This window comes from Zootermopsis nevadensis, unplaced genomic scaffold (genome assembly GCF_977971745.1).
Source record: "Zootermopsis nevadensis isolate Lab colony 2312 unplaced genomic scaffold, Znev_1.0 Znev_ptg000029l, whole genome shotgun sequence".
Taxonomy (NCBI): Eukaryota; Metazoa; Arthropoda; class Insecta; order Blattodea; family Termopsidae; genus Zootermopsis; species Zootermopsis nevadensis.
The window spans coordinates 8,221,117-8,237,864 of record NW_028259161.1 but is presented as its reverse complement, the minus strand read 5'-3'; the positions used below and the strand labels follow the sequence as shown (position 1 = coordinate 8,237,864).

General features: G+C 35.2%; 1 protein-coding gene across 9 annotated transcripts in view; it reads right to left on the bottom strand.

The window, feature by feature from the left end:
• The window catches only part of side (motor axon guidance molcule sidestep), a 199,471-nt gene that overhangs the window by 26,730 nt on the left and 155,993 nt on the right, over nucleotides 1–16,748 (bottom strand). For all 9 annotated transcript variants that reach the window (XM_022080161.2, XM_022080162.2, XM_022080160.2 and 6 more), the window contains one exon: nucleotides 4,333–4,492. In XM_022080161.2, coding sequence (XP_021935853.1) covers nucleotides 4,333–4,492 — 160 coding nt within the window. The remainder of the gene's footprint in view (nucleotides 1–4,332; nucleotides 4,493–16,748) is intronic.

Here is a 16,748-nt window from a genome sequence, read left to right as displayed (position 1 = left end):
TAAGACCAGATCTTGAAAAGGTGACAGACATATGGAGAGACAGACACGCAGTTTGTTAATATCTATATTTAAAAGAAACAGGGTTCATTCGGAAACAAATTTAGGAAAGGCAATATAAAAGCTGTCTGTGTGCGCTTGTTTGTAGATATTCGAGTCCCCTCCTGTCTCTGAGTAATTCTTGAGTGTCATTTCGCAATGACAGTATGGCAGACTTCTAGTACGGAGGAAACGGTAGCAAGTGTTGTAATTCATGGTCCTATAAATATTCATTACGTCAGGTAGTTGGAAGTGGCTACGCGGATTCTTGAAGTGCAATATTTGTCTGAAACATAAAATACAAACAAGGACAGGCCTTGGTGAGAAAGTTTTAGTTCACTAATGACATGTTATTTATTGGCTGACGAAGGAGCTAATTAACGTAATGAGAATGGATTTTTCTCGACAAGTTCATGTATGGACAAAGTCTATTTGTGTGCTAGTGTGTAAGTTTGTTTCTGCTTATAAGCTGGGAGACGTTTCGTATCTAAATAGATGTGTAACAATTAATTAAATAATTACAAGCTGACCTTCTCCCTCTCCGCCCCCATACCTGTGCTTTGAGAAAAGAATTAACCTCATATGATTTATTATCATTCACAGCTATGTCAATATATATAAAAAGCCGGTAATGATCTTGTCAACATGGTTTCAAAAAAATACCTTGATAGCAGCACCCAAATATTTGTCCCTCTGAGGCATTTGTGGAATTTGAGACATGTTTAAACTGCCGTGTGAAAGAAATGAATTGTGTCCCAACAAACGACAGACGTAGCCTTGAACGTCGAAGATAAATGGTATTCCAACCAAACACTCGAGTAAGAAAATACTCATCCCTCCTTGATTACCTCAGTTTGGTTCTGATCCAATCTTCAGAAACTTTGATCTTGATCTGAAGAATGGGGATGGACCACAAAATTAGGAATCAGGAGAATTTTCGTGAGTCCTTTGTCAAAGTTAATGAGACAGAATAAAAGTGGGTTAGCTCTAAAGCCGATTGCAGTTCGTCTGTTGGGTAGAGTAGGGCTTCTATTGAATGGGAGCTCCACTGAACATTGTCTTGATGGATATACGAGATAGTTGGTACAAGGGAAGCCATTTTATTGGGTTCAGTCTCTTATTGTTCCAGGTGGGATACAGATTCGAGCTATTGGTGTATCATTAAATATTATGGAACGGCAGTATAAAAGCTTACGTGGATTGTACGGAAAACTGTGTCGCATGAACGGAAACTTCGGGGTGTTGGTATATTTCATATTCCTGATTCAGTAATCGTTTACTATAGTCACTGATCATTATAGTTAGTTAATTAGTTGGTTATGCTGCACGACGATACGCATCTGTAATAAGAGTACTATTTATGCTACATGCTATATGCATTATCTAATGGTACGTAATTTGCTGTTTCTATTTGATAAACTTCGAAATGTTTAACCTCAAAGCTTATCTAAGAATATTAACTGCATCTAGAGGTTTACTAAGGCAAATATTTTTAAGATTTCAGGATGCAAATTTTCTTATAAATTCAATTTATAATTTGTAATAATAAACAGTTCATCTCTCTCCTACGTATGATCTCACTAGTCAAATAATTTACAAAATTAATCAGTTGCAAGAAGCGAGAGGTAAATAGTTAACGTACGGAAACCTGTAATAGATGAATTCTCGATATTTGTTATACACGTTCCAATTCTAAAAATAGTAGGCATAAATTATAAAGTATTTACTGGTGATTCAATTTAAGTTTAGAAACCATAAACATCCAAACTAAACTAGTAACTGATCTTAATAAATCACATCTTATAATGTAATATCAAGGCAATAAACAAATACAAACAGCCAGATAACAATTCAAAGGACCCGGAACAAGATTCAAAACACAACAAACCAACTGCAAACACGTATTAAAACAGGTGGCAAAAACATACACCATCAAATCAAAGAAAAATAAAGATGATAAACAGAGATAGGCGGAGACAAATTGCAAAGTCGTACAGAAAGTAGAAAATGGCACAGGTCCTGACGAGAATGACAATGGCAAGAATCCCAATGTAACATACAAGAATTCGGCTGTGAGCTATGACTTGGGAAAAAGAAATGAATGAGATTTAGAGATAAAAGTAAACACGTATAATAGGAAAAGTTCGTTGTGTAGGGTATACACGAAACAACACAAAAAGTAAATCGGTTGTGATGTCTACGAATTATTTTGGTTTTAAGAGAAGAAAAAGATGAAATGGCACACAATATTTCTAACTTTGGATGATAGATTTTTAAGAAACCATTTGTAGTAACGTAGTCCACATAAATATATATTATTTTTTCAATTTGGATCTTACCACTATGGACTGCTGGGGTTTATGTGTGTATATTTATATGTGTGTGTGCGTGAGTGTGCGAGTGTGTATGTACACACACTCATTCCTCCTATAATGGTTAAAAAATCACACTGAATCCTCCATCGAATTTTCTATTCTACTCTCTCCATTCGCGAAACGGAGGCAGATCGGCTCGAGGGTTGAGTGGTCCTGGTAATTTATGGCTCAGATTTAGTGACAAAGTGTACGGAATGAAAAATGGGGATGTAATTTTTTTAAAGTCTCTCTCTCTCTCTCCGCCTCCACGTTTTTAGAGATTGTGGACCTTGTAGGAATATTTCTCATGCAAAATACTGCCAGACACTTGTGCTGGGACCAGTAGGCACTGTGCACCATCTGTTTGGCTTTTATGTCACTAAAATAATTTTAAATATAGAACATATTAGTGCATTTGGCTTTACAGGATTACGAGAAAAAAAATTCTATGCAATTTAATCCTATCGTCTTCCTTCTAATTAAGCACGAATGTTATTTCTCTAGTATGTTAAATCTTTCAAGTATAAAGTCTTAGTAGAAGTCAAATATTTCAAAATTACTCCCTCTTAGACTTTTATTTATTTTTATTTGTCAATTTAACGCCGAATACAGCACATGTGACGTTTAAAATAGCTTCTGAGGGATGAAATATGGCTTATTACATGGTTCTGCCTTCATTAAATTTCTGAAAATTATTGAATTTAAATGTCAGCGAAATTCGATGTATGGAACCCCAGGATGCTTTATTTACTGGTATAGCGCAATTTAATCTGAAAACTTGGGATTCAGAATAACAGTGAAATAGCACACACTGAGACGTGCGGTATAAGGAATCACTGAAAGTAAAGACACAGGGCAAGGAATACATTCAGACACTAATAATACAACAAAAATAGACACGCGCCTGTGGGGACGATTGATTCTGGGTTTGTTTAATGGCGCTTTTTCAAACCCATAGCTTAGAAGACGCAAAGCTTAGCTGTAGTAAAATTGTAAGAATAAATTAAAGAAGACTATGAAAGGAACGACTCGTGGCGTATCTTAATCTACTATCGAAATGCTTGTTTAGAGTTACTAGTAAGTTAAAAAGGTAAAAGTAAAGTTGTCCAGCTACACGCCATGCAGCGTCTTGGGGTGAGGGGCACTAGAGGGGTGAGTGGTCAGCGTCACGCCCAGGCCGCACTTTACCCCCGGGAAAGTACCCCGATACCCATTGGAAAGGAGAATGAGTGGGCACCAGTGCCAGTCCGGACGCAAAGACCAAAGAAAAAAATTCTTTGCCCCCGTCGGGAATCGAACTCCAAATCGTTCAGTCCTTAGTAAGTACCATTATAAATTTTTGGTCTGGTTATTATTCACTGTATCGATATTTCAGGCTTTCCCACTCTGATCACGAAGTTGGAGTGGGAATCATGTCGCTGTGACTTTTGGTGTGAGAAATGAAAATTCAGATGCAGTACGATAAACCAGTTGCATCGTAAGGGCTAAGATGGCTGAGGCAGGAAGTACCACCAAAACGTTTGTCAATTTCTATCAGACTACACGGTGCAGCATTTAAGCAGACAGCCATGTTTATATTCGTCGCCGTGAGAATCTGAAATATCACCTCTGAAAAATTTGTCTTCGCAAAATGGTAGTGATAATTAAAGCTGGCCACGACTGAAAATACGAGATCGTCTAAGGAGAAATATTAAACAACAGAAAAATAAGAAAACTGAGAAATAAAAATATGGAAGTATTGAAGGAGAACTAGTGAGGGCATAAAAGACATAAGCTTAAGAAAGAGAGATGTTGGGGGATTCCCCCAAATCGAGATCAGGGAACCAACATGCCCACATATAAAAATGCATCCACAATGAATCAAAATATTATTCTTATATTACCATATAATTTGCATAGAAATTTACTGCTTTACTGGTAACCGCTGAAAATGATCACTTACACTGCACCCTCAAGAATACCGAGCTGCTACGAGTTTCACCTTCTTTGTTCACCGCGGCACAAGAATAGTCTCCGGCCGACTCCTTCGTGATCCCTCGCAGCGTCAGCCGATGTCCCTCTGGTAGAATTCCTACGGACTCGTTGTAATCCAACAGCTGATCCTGCAACATAACAGAAGCTGAATGAAAAATCGGAGTTGTGTGTTTGAGTCTACATTTTTCTCTTTTCCTTGTAGCAAGCTGGTAAAAATAAAATTTGGTTCACTTTCATTTTTCTAAGCGACTTATAATTTTTAAGAAAAATCCTTTCACAGTGCTTTAAGCAGCGTGAAGCCGACGTATGAAACTAAATAAGTTATCTATGCTGAAGGAAGTGAACCCGTGGTCCACACTGAAGACTGATGCAGTCGGTTCCTCCTAAGTGTTGGCAGAAGGTATGATGCGAACACCCGGATGATGATAACCCAAATTTTCACTCCCATAGAATTTTCACGTATGTTGTTTTATATTCTTTATTCTCCTTTCTCGCCTGAGTTTTACAAGATGTATATTTTAAACACACCATAACAAAAGTTATAAATAGAGAAATTATGTTTCCTGCAGAACTTTTGTATAAATAGCAAAGCAATTTATTTTTTAAAAAACACATTTATAATTAACGAAGTTCACAGCGATTGCTGCTGAGAGTGAGTAATACAATTCTTGCAGCATTTTCACATGTGTAATGAGTTTCAGACTTATATGGACAAGTAATATGCTTCTGAATTACTGCTTGAGACCAAGGACACTTTATAGATAACTTCAGAATTTAATACGGCGTCCTTAAATACGCTAAGAAAAATACGAAATCAACTCTATAATCACGATTAAATCTGGTATGAAGTTTCTTCCAATGAATACCGAGTCCGTTTCGAATTTAATGCATAGATAAGGAAAGTGAGATTTAAGCCTGCTTATGCATGCACGTCACAGCTGCAGTCAAAGTTAGAGGTTGTGAGGTGAACATGGGATTGGTGTTTTGCTTCAAATCCTATCGTAAATTAAACAGATGGCTCAAATTGTAGTTAATTTCGAACATTATTCATAAGCTAACACCAAGCTCATTATACATGCATTTGGCAGCCGCATGCCCCACTTAAGAAAAACTGGTTTTGGGAGCGACTAACGTTTTCCTAAATATCTAATAATTAATGATGAAAGTGTTACTCTACATTTTTAAGAACTACATAAAAAATGTTACATTTTTTTAAGAATATTACAAATTTTGTTGGTGGAAAGATAACCAAACATTTTGCGTCAGACACTGTACCTTATTCAGATTGAATACTGTAGTAAGAATGTTATTTACTACGCAATTCTTTATTTTGTTCGAAGTAAATAAGCTTCCACTGTCTCGTACAGACACTGGAACGAGTCACTTTTAGACGAATACTGCATCGTCTGTTTGATTTTAAAATGTTGTTAAAGTTTAAAATTTCATTTTATAAGTCTAGGTCTATAACTTCTCGGAAACTAGCTTGATCTTTGTTTTCTTATTCCATGTAATGATAGGAAGAGAACTTGTAATAAAATTCTGCAGCAGTCTCGTTAATTTCTGAGTGGTAATACAGAACGCTCCGTTCCTGATGAGAAGAAAACAGATGCCTCTACCGGAGTTTTCTCAAGTCCTAAGCAAAGAGAACTTTCACGTCAGTTATGAAACATTCCATCTCTTGTTAGTAAGTTTCTACCATACTGACTTCTCAGTTTCCACAGAATTTGTCGAGGTGCTTCATAGAACTCGACCTCTTTCTATCTCAGTAGCTTGTCTGACGTAATGTATTTCGCTTCCGTCTATAAGAATCCCATTTTGCATAGCCAAAAATTATTAAGACAGTTAAACATAGTGTCTTCACAGCCTAGAAAATCCCCATAAGACCCACGTAACATACAAAGAATAAAACAGAAATAAAAGTAGTAGTAATGCCTAGAACAGCTTTATTTATTTGCGGTAATGTATACCAATAACTTAACTAAATTTTGCGATGTTAGAGTATCAAACATTTCTGAGTCAATTTCAGCTACCCCATATATTCACAACCAATACCGCTATCATCCATCGTAATTGTGTCATACTTTATTCATTGTCTTCCAAGCAACATTTCTTAGCTTCTCTGCATTTTCAATTTCACGTTTACCCGAGTTTGCTATCCTCACAAAATAAACTAACCAGCAAATGTTATGAAATGTAACTGATTTCTTATTGTATGAAGCACTCAGATGCAACGAGTAAAGGACATTTTTTAAATTATTTTATTAGTTTGGACGTGTAGCATAAAATAAAATCTTATAAATGCACGCAACGAATGCACAAATAAGGAACTTCAAAAATCTGCACAGAAGGGGTCAATTATAAAATCAGATGCAGATATGAGAAGAAATTAAAACTGATCTTAAAGTACCAGGATAAGAAGGCATGGATTTAGCTCATATTGTTGAGGTTAGGGACAGGGAAGGTTTTAATAAAATGTAGAGAATATCTTGACTATTTGAGCAATTATTTATTTCTAAGGAAGACTCTACTCCATGGAGTGAATGAGTTTGCAATGGACAACATAGACCTGCGCGAAGACTGCTAAAAAGTGCCACAAACCAGGCGTGAACACGTCAGTCAAAAGGTATAAGAAAATTCAAGTAACTGTACAATGAATGGAATATATGTTCTCAAGTTATAAAAATGGTACTGAAATTTGTTAAATGTAGGGCGAATTATGGTCAAATAAAGGCCCTTTTATGTTTGTAGTTCTGGGGGCGCAAATTATTTTGACAACGCAAAAACGTATCTTTGAAATTCATCAGAACTTCATACAATATATAGATGCACAAACTGTGGGAATATAGCAGTTCAAATAAATATTCGGTAAAAATAAAATCAATAAACAACACATTAAAACCAACACGTAATCGTCTCTTCATTTTACTTACAGACGTTGTACAATAGCCGTTTACGTTCTCTTTTTCATTGTGTTCTGCTAATTTGTATTGAGCTTTGTCCAAATAGGCAAACGGAGCATGAATATTGTCCCATCTTAACAATGTTTGATCAGTGCTTGGTTGCTACTGAGCCTCTCTGTCGAGATTACTTACTGAGGTTCCACTCCTAAAACCTCCTACCTCAAGCTGCAGGCTGCTTTAGGACATTAAGGGGATGGGGCAAAAACAGCTTGATTGTTTTCGTGATACACCGTACTAAACTTAAATTTCAATCTGCGAGTGAATTTTAAGTGGCTTTATTGCCATGTTTCTTTGAAGCAAACAAGGTTTTAGAACTATATTTTTTTCTGCGTCCTATAATTACATGTCAACATCATACAATCCAATACTTTTTTGTTCGATGCCAAACATTTTAAAACTCTGTAGTCAAAAATTCAGTGTTTATAGCCGCACGCAATTCAAAGTACTCAGAATAAACATTCTTAAACACATACATCTTATATTCTCTTCCTTTACTGACGCAAATTGTGCACTTGAAACACCGTTATTAAAACAACCGCGGGAAAAATGTTATTTTCGTACTCGCCAGGTAGAAACACATACATATATGAATTTACTATATTAAAGTAATGTTCCATCAAACTGTTGCTTCGTCAGTACTAATTCTAAAGACATATATTAATTGTAAAACGCTAATTAATAGAATATTAATTTAACATGAGTTTCGATCAACACGTCTTACTCGTATATTTGAACGAAATTAGTTAATTTTACTTCAAGTGTTCTTAGTCACTATTTAATATTGCTGCATATTAATTTAAACTGCTTAAAATTTTGTTTGATAAAAATGTACTGCACGTAATAAGTTTGTTACTTCTGTGAAACTTAATTTAAAAAAAAAATAGTTGAAATGTATTGAAATATGTTTATTCTGACGCATTCTGAAAATTACTTTTTGTGATATTTCTTTAGGTTCTCTAGTTATATATTTGAATATCTGACAATATATCGTGAATGCTTTCTCCTACATCTTTCTTAATCCATTATTCATAAAGGTCCTATAATTTTCTATTCACTGCTACATAACATAGGTCTGCATACTTGACAAATTTTCGCTAAGTGAACAATTTATTACTTAATCCGACTCCACTAAAAATGCAATCACTTCCATTGTTCTTTAGACCAAAAGCAGTACGAAGGAAATTTTACTCATAGATCGATAAACATTGTCTGTACTCATTGGTGCTAATACCTTTCTCTTTGAATTTATGAGCGAACGTGTCCAATAACAGTTTCATAAAGCGTTCTATCCGGGACCATTCGCTTTTGCTGAGTTTGTTAATGGTGGGCTGTGGATGAAGGAGGAGAACTAAAGTCGACATGGTTTTCTATTGAGCTAATGACGAAAGCTGAACAAAAAGATACTGCTTCAAACAGACCAGGCCTATATGAAACCCATACCAACGTTTGACCCGAGGTAGAGGAATCTAGTAAATGGGGAAGTGTCTGTAAACGTTTATACGGAAATTGAAGTCAGAGAGGAAGGGAGAGATTTCGATATAGAACAAACTTTAATTAAAACCAGTTAATGTGCACACGAAAGGGAATTCGATCGTGGATTCGTTATGCCGGCAGATTACAATAAACAAGCGGTGCAAAAAGAAAAGTAATAATTCGTGGTACTTGAATAGCATTGCTCGTTGAAGCAGATTTAACCTGTGATAACTTGTTCGAAATTAAGTTAGTAAATTAAATATATTGCTTAACGATTTAATAGTACGTATGTCTGAAGTTTTATTTTTATTTAAAGAGAAGAGACGACTACCATGCAGTGTACAGAGTTACAGTTCAATATTTCAACTGCGCACGCCAATATATTACACACACGTTAAATATAAACTGAGTAAAATGGCTGGTAATTTCACCTGTGCTATCAGCCACCTTGCAGGTTCATATAGTGTTAGGGAGGTACCCGGTACTCCTCGTGGCCGGTTTAAGGGTCATACTGAATTTCTCCGTCTCTCAACACGAACGTCAGGATAGCACCGCGACTGCTTCCTTATATGTCCTCAGAAATCAACTCACTGTACGTGATAACATAATTTCGCTCTCGTATATAGAAACTTGTACTTATTTATGTTTCTTTTGAAAAATATTTTTCTTTCGAAGAGGATTGTTTGATAAATGGTTGACTGGACATAAATGCGTCAGATTTATAAATTTCCTAGTTGTGAACGAAGAAAATATTATGGCTTCACACTTCAGATACATGTTAGTGTGTGCGAAGAAGAGTTACAATTTAACTCATCTAAAGTGAAGAACTCATTTAGATTATGGAAATAAAACATTTCATAGTCATGTCATGATGGCCATACTCACTTTTTCTGTCATTCAAGCATTTCTTAGGGCCCGAATTTTATAGACGCACATTATTGTTATAAAATAAAAATATTTAAATTCGTAGAATACGGACCCGATATTTATCAACTGAAGATCATTCTATAAAAACTAACAATCGAGTCTATAGGCTAAGTGACGAAATTAAGTATAAACCGATTACATTAACTTTGCCTTCAGTGGGAACTAGTAAATTCTTGACTGTCAAGACACTGCCAAGATCAAAAGCTTCTTTGTTGGACAGTGATAAAATTTACAAAGGGATATATAGGGTTAATTTACTGAAGCAATATCTCAATTAGTGACGTGCTTTGTATCTGTCGAGTAATTTGTTTTGCATTCAACTGTACCTAATTCTCTAGGGAGAATGATCCGACGCTCGTTACATTAAGCTAAATTTTATCCAGTTCACAGAAGGAGAGAGAAAGCAACTGGCCATTTGCCACCAACGAGCTACCATATGTCAACAGTAGGAAAATAAAATGTCACTTGAAATTAGCTTTCTTTCCTATTTGTCATTTTCAAAGTTTTCCACATTCCTTCACCATTCTTCTATTTTTTTAATTTTTCATACCTTTCCCTGTTATTAAATTTGCATGTTCATATCAGATATCTATCTGTATAAGAGTTTGTACAAAGCACGCAATCGCTAACTTAGTCATTAATAGAAGTCAGGCTACTTTAATCACCTCCACAGCACCAAGTCGAACATGTACAGCTATCGCAGAGCAGTACAGCTACTTTGTAGTACATGTTTGTACAAAATTTTTAATAACAAGAACCATAAGATAAAAGAACTGTGTTTCAGCCAGGAACGTTTATATCCTGAGGTTAATACTGGTTTATTTCAAGCTGTCCAAAGTAAATCCAGAATGTGAGATTTGAAATACATCTGAAATTGATGAAGTATCGTGATCACGCATTGTTTTCACTTTATTTATATTCAGAACTGTACTCCTTTCATCTTTTCTTTCACGCATTACACCAATCTACCCTTGTACATCTGCTGTTCAATTATTTAGAAAATGCCAAATGCTGATCGAAAGTTTCCCTGAACATACCCACAGGAGGCAGAATACTACCGCAAATTACCAATCCATCATCCACATGACATTCTTTGAACCAGGAACCCTTGTGTTTCTTGTAATCAAATTTTAGATTACACATGTACAAATTATACGCAACGTAAAAAAATAAGCATTTAATTATAACTTACATTTATGAAATTAAATCTGATGCAATAATGCACATCTAAAATAAAGCGGAGTAATAAGAAGTTGGAATCAATGCTCATAGCATTAACTATACCGACACATTCGCCCTGTTATTGCATCTTAAAGATTGGAGACTTCTCCCACAACCCCTTCTAAAATTGAAACGATGTTAGAGGAAGAAGGTTTATCTAGTGGTTAGCAGACTAAATCAATATAAAAATAAATAGTGTATATCAAATACACATATCACAATGAAGAGGGTATGTCCTGTTACGAAAGAAGCTTGTTTATAAGAAAACTCGTGAATTTAATGTAATAAATCATAAAATTAAAATTCAGTAATCTATTAGTCTGGGAGCGTAACCCATTCCCTTATGACATTTCTAAAACTGTTACAGGCCTACTAAAAACCAAAGAGAAACATTGAATTTCATCTGTAAATGTTCATACATACAAGTATAAATACGTCAACTTGAGTACATAAATACATTCGTACCTACACATATGCATATATTCACACACACACCCATACACGCACACATGCTTGTGTGTACCGGTATAAGCACATTAAAATATGCATGTGTAAAGAAAACATTGCTATTTTGTAGAAAGACATACGACATAGTGAAGGATTCCTTATTGGTGTTATGGGTGCAGATGGGATATAACATAGTTATTGACTCCGTGGGTGTACTGGGGCTTCAGCATCCACCGAATGATTTCAGGGGCTATGAAAACCTCATAAACTTCCCTTACATAGTTCATAGCTTCTAAACCATTTCCCCACAATTATTCTTCAATCAATATGAGCCGGTACCAACTTGGGTTTAAAATAACTGATATTGAATATTTACAGTTTTTTAAAAAAGCTTTCTTTGAGCATTTAATAAGCAGCGGAGCTGTTTGACTTGTAAGTGGTCAGTTTTTGTTTTCACTATTGAGATTCGTGGAATTCGAGAGCAGTAGAAGCGAGTAAACGGACACTACAGCTCCACTTCATTACTAGTTCACTGAGTTCTCGGTGTCGACTCTTTGTCGTTCGCTGCGTTTTGAATCCCTCGAGATTGCCGAGAGAATTTGTAACGCGAACGCCTAATAAAATTTTGAAAAGTTTAGGCCCATGGGTAATAATGAAACAAATATTATACTATTTGGTGTGTGTTTTAACTGAATTAATGCTGTTTGGAAAACAATCCAGTGGCGTGCTTCTGAAAATGGAAAGAAAACTACGGCCTCCATGAAAAATGATAATTTTTTGACCGGCTAAGCTGCTATCAGGTTATTAAGGATATTTCTCTGTGTGTTAGTTATATGATTATTCAACTTTCTTATACTTATAATTTTAATAAAAATATGATCATATCTGTTGAACTAAATGGTTTGTACAGTCATCTACGCAGCCATTAAATATATATTTGTATTCATTTAATTGTGAATCGTTGCATCAATTGCTATCCGAGATATCAACTCAAAACGTGACCTGTTTCGGCTGTGTATGGCCTCTTCGTAGATAAAATATTACCTTATTGTAGTATTACCACTGGAATCAAGTGCACATGGGCGACTTGAATAGGCGAATTGAATTTCCGGTTGAGAGCCATTGCAGAATTCACTGATGACGACCATTATTGAGGAACGGATTCAATTAATGCTACTGGTGAAACAACAACAATTACCACGTAATTATACTCCTTTTGTATCCAATCCAAAAATGAATTAAAAATCAATTACTGCCGTATAGGGTATCTTAAAATAAAATACAGTATATGTACGGAAAAACACTAATATATTTGTAAAGCCATTTTGCTTATACTTTTGTTCGTTTTTCAAGTCAATGCTTTATTATGTGATGGCCTCTTCTGAGTGGTCGATCAACTTCTTGTTTCAAATTATATAATTCCTTATATACTATCATATTGGTATGAACATTAGCTATACATTGCAGTTCTTTGCTGAACGCCCAGCTTAAAAGCAGTAGTCCGTAATTATAATAGCATCGAATGATAGGATGGTTACTTATAACGAATTTGAAAGGACAGGAACGGAAGCTGTTCCGGCCTATTTTCAGTTCTTATCTCGACATTTGCCTGAGGAAAGCTACGACAAGTCTCGTACAAGATGTTTACTGCATAATGTGTATTCAATTCCACATGATCTGTTATTGCTTCTCGTAATTATTTAAAATCTTTTCAAAAACGTTTCTCTGTACAACAAAAAAGTCTGCGATCATTATGAATCTGCTGGTAACAGCACAAATTGCGATACAAAAGTACTGTGGTGTGAGTGCAACACCGCACTTAAAAGGGAGTTTTAATAATCGAGAGCTTACACATTGTGTTTATTAGCGAGATATAAAACTGTCATTTAAGCCTATATATTTGTAAGCTGGTTTCTATAAATAGTAAATTGATTTTGATCAAAATGTTTATAGCAGCTGAATTCCCTGAAGAGGGTTAAGCATTTGATCACAACTGCGAAGGGCTAAATTAAAACACCAGTTTGTTTTTATTTTGTTTCTGAACTGATGTGAAGTGCTATATACAGATATATTTGTGTGCTGTACGTCAGAAGGGAAGGTATGCCTCAATGTTGTATGCATTACAGATACAGAGACAAACAGTAGATAGTGGACTAACCGCAAATCAATCAAACCACGAATTCGCTGTTGCGTAATCATAGTCAGAGACAACCATACACACACACACACACACACACACACTCTTGTCATTCAATCATGATAATTGTATAATGTGGAAGCTCAAAATTTCAATTTCGTCATCCGTGCCCGCCCACACACACAGATCGTACTATGATAAGCTTTCAATATACGTACACTTCAGTACTGGAATCTGGTACAGCCACGTAACGTAGTGTTTGAAACAGAAACTTTGTACAGGCAAATGTAAATATTAATCCGAGTTTAAAGTTGAATACATCAGCTACGGAGTGGTCTGATGTGCAGACAGGAAACTCCCATTAGAGTGGAACTCTCAATTTCTAAGCTGAGTGTTTTGGAAAGTAATCAAACCTTTCACCTGGACATACTGAAGTGACGTTTAGAATTTGTAATATTGTAAACGAAAAGTCAAGGGTTGTTTAGTGATTTTAAGTTAGTATGTTAAAAATAAATACGTACAGCTAACCACTAACAATCCAACACTAGGAAAATTCCACTACACATCCTTTGCAGTTGGTATAAAAATTGCGGAAGTTTCACACCAAAAATAATAATCTTAGGTATTAAATTATAGGCCTACGGATCGCCTTGTTTCATTAGGTTCGTTCTTTGTTTACAATTATAATTCATATTTTTGGTTTTTTAATTTAACAATAATTATTATAAAAAAAATTCAGCTGAAGCTACTGTGTAGCTTAATAACAGATAATTGATGATTGGCAAGTAAAATATACGGATATTAGGGAGAAATGGTTATGATTCGTGACATCTGAAATAATTGAGAGAAGAAAATGAGGAATGATACGAAGGTATAAGTTAGGAAATCCGACCCGCCGGATTGTATTTTATAAGATATGTTAGTTTTTCGAAAGTTTTAGAGGGATTAAAGGGTCCTATAAAGGATGTTTATACAAAATACTCCCGGTGTCCAGGTTTGCTCTGCACCTTGCGAACAATTTAAACACGTGGACAGTATTTTATTTTTTATCTTATGAATTTAAATTAATTTTACTTGAAAAGCAATACATTTCTAAAATTAGGTTTCATAATTCAAAACGCACTGTTTCATGTATTTGCTTCATGAAAGTGTTAAGTCCGTTTTATTACAGCCTTTACACAGATAATCAATATCATGTTAAATAGCTGGTGAGTTCTGTAGATTCAATGACGAATCAGAAATTAGATTTCTTTAGACACGGTCACAGAGCTTTCAATTTTCCTCTGCCGGCCGAATGTAATCACATTACACAATGTTATCAAATTATAACCGTCAGAATTTTAATAGTTCTTCTGATGACACGCATTATTCACAGCGAGTCAGCCACTTAATTATCATTTTATTGACTCATTTGCCAGACTAAAAAAGTCATTACTTTACAATACAAATTAAAAAATATAAAGTCTCAACGGTGGAAGCATGAGAAAAATTTAGTCCCATTTTTTATCTTTAAAGATGACAGCCTCTTTCTCACATTCGAGTCCACACAAACCAACGGAAAAGCGACGAAGGCAGTTAACATGAAAGAGATGAAAAAGTGGAAGACTTGTGACAAATAAGCGCGTTTTAGAAACAATGGGAGAAATTAACATTTTAGTCAAACTTCACTTTCAAATCACATAAATTTTTAAAAGTATATGACTAATAATAATCTGAAAATTGATGAAAAATTCTGTCTTCTTAAAAATGAAAGAGATCACTAAACATAGTGTCATATTTAAGGAAAAGTTTTATACTTTCCATAAACTACCGACGTTGTGCTTCGTTTTCAAGAGGTCCCAGGTTCAAACGTTGGCTCTCACACCGGGTATTCTGAGATTTTAGGCTATTCTCAGTCCCTACCGGCATATTCAGGGATAGTTTCTTGAATTAGACCACTACCACATCCTTTCCGATTAATTATTCATTAAGGATCCCACCTGTAGACGCTTTATTTCCTGAGCTAATGGCAGTGCTGTTAAGTAGACCACATACAAATTTACAGTAATGCAGTAGCTACGAGCTTTTATTGATTTCTTACTCGAAAAATATGACATCAGAAATTGGATACGTCAACGTAATAAAATCTTAGACCGAAATTAGTCGGATTCCTCATGGACAGATCAATTCACAAACATGTATACTGCACGAATTAGTCACCCAAACGTTGTAATGTGATTCAAAATTGACGAAGCTAATCGTCCAAAAATATTTATATCATTCATGTTTTGTGAAATTTGAAAGACTTAACATAGACAAATTTTCGCTGAGATTTCTAAACTTTGTTCGAAACTACTTTAAATTGTTGTATGGTATGTAGAATATTATTTAAGCACCTTTTTACTCAAAACTGAGTGGAAAAAAATTTCATAGTTAAATAGACCTGAAGTAGCCTTCTATTTCTGTGCATATGTCATTCTAAAATATTTGGGTGTTGTTATTTGACAGTGTGTTTTACCACTGTTAAAATGTTCCTTCAGCGCAGTTTTTCGTTAATTTGTTAATCGACTGACTGATTGATTAGCTGGTTCATTGAATGATCGGTACTGAGTCCCTCGTATTGAATCTTTTATATCTGGAAAGAGGGAACGGTCAGAAGAATTCAAGACGCATGCGCAAGGCGAACAGGGAAGTGAATCGCATATTCTCTTCTCTGGAGGTGTTTTAACATTTCCTTCAGAGGCTTCTAAGGGCAGTGTGTGGTTTTAGACTAACCGAGAAGCTAAGAAACGGTTATATTAGAACCCATGTAAAATTTATGAATTAAAATAAGTGAAAAAAACAGAAAGACAAATGACACGCACATATAGGGTAAATGGGAGCCAATATAAACAAGACCGACGCTCGTAGTTTAAGCTACTGATAAAACGTCATTAAATAAACTACAAGTAAATAAATGGACAGAAACAAGAGTAGATCATTAAACAACAAGAATCCACTTTCTGGAGGAATTGATTTGTTGCTACCATGGCAAAGGCAAGATTTCAAACATCAGTCCACGTCTTTCCTGGTCAGCGTTTTCTAACTTCTGATTCCTGGTAAAAGAACATAAGTCCTAGACTCTATGAGATTTTAGTTTAGGATTTTATAACAAAGAAACCACTGAAAACCATACCATATGAGTCATGCAGTGTTGCTTCTATATCGTGTGGATTCTTGATGCAGATGATGTTAGTGAAC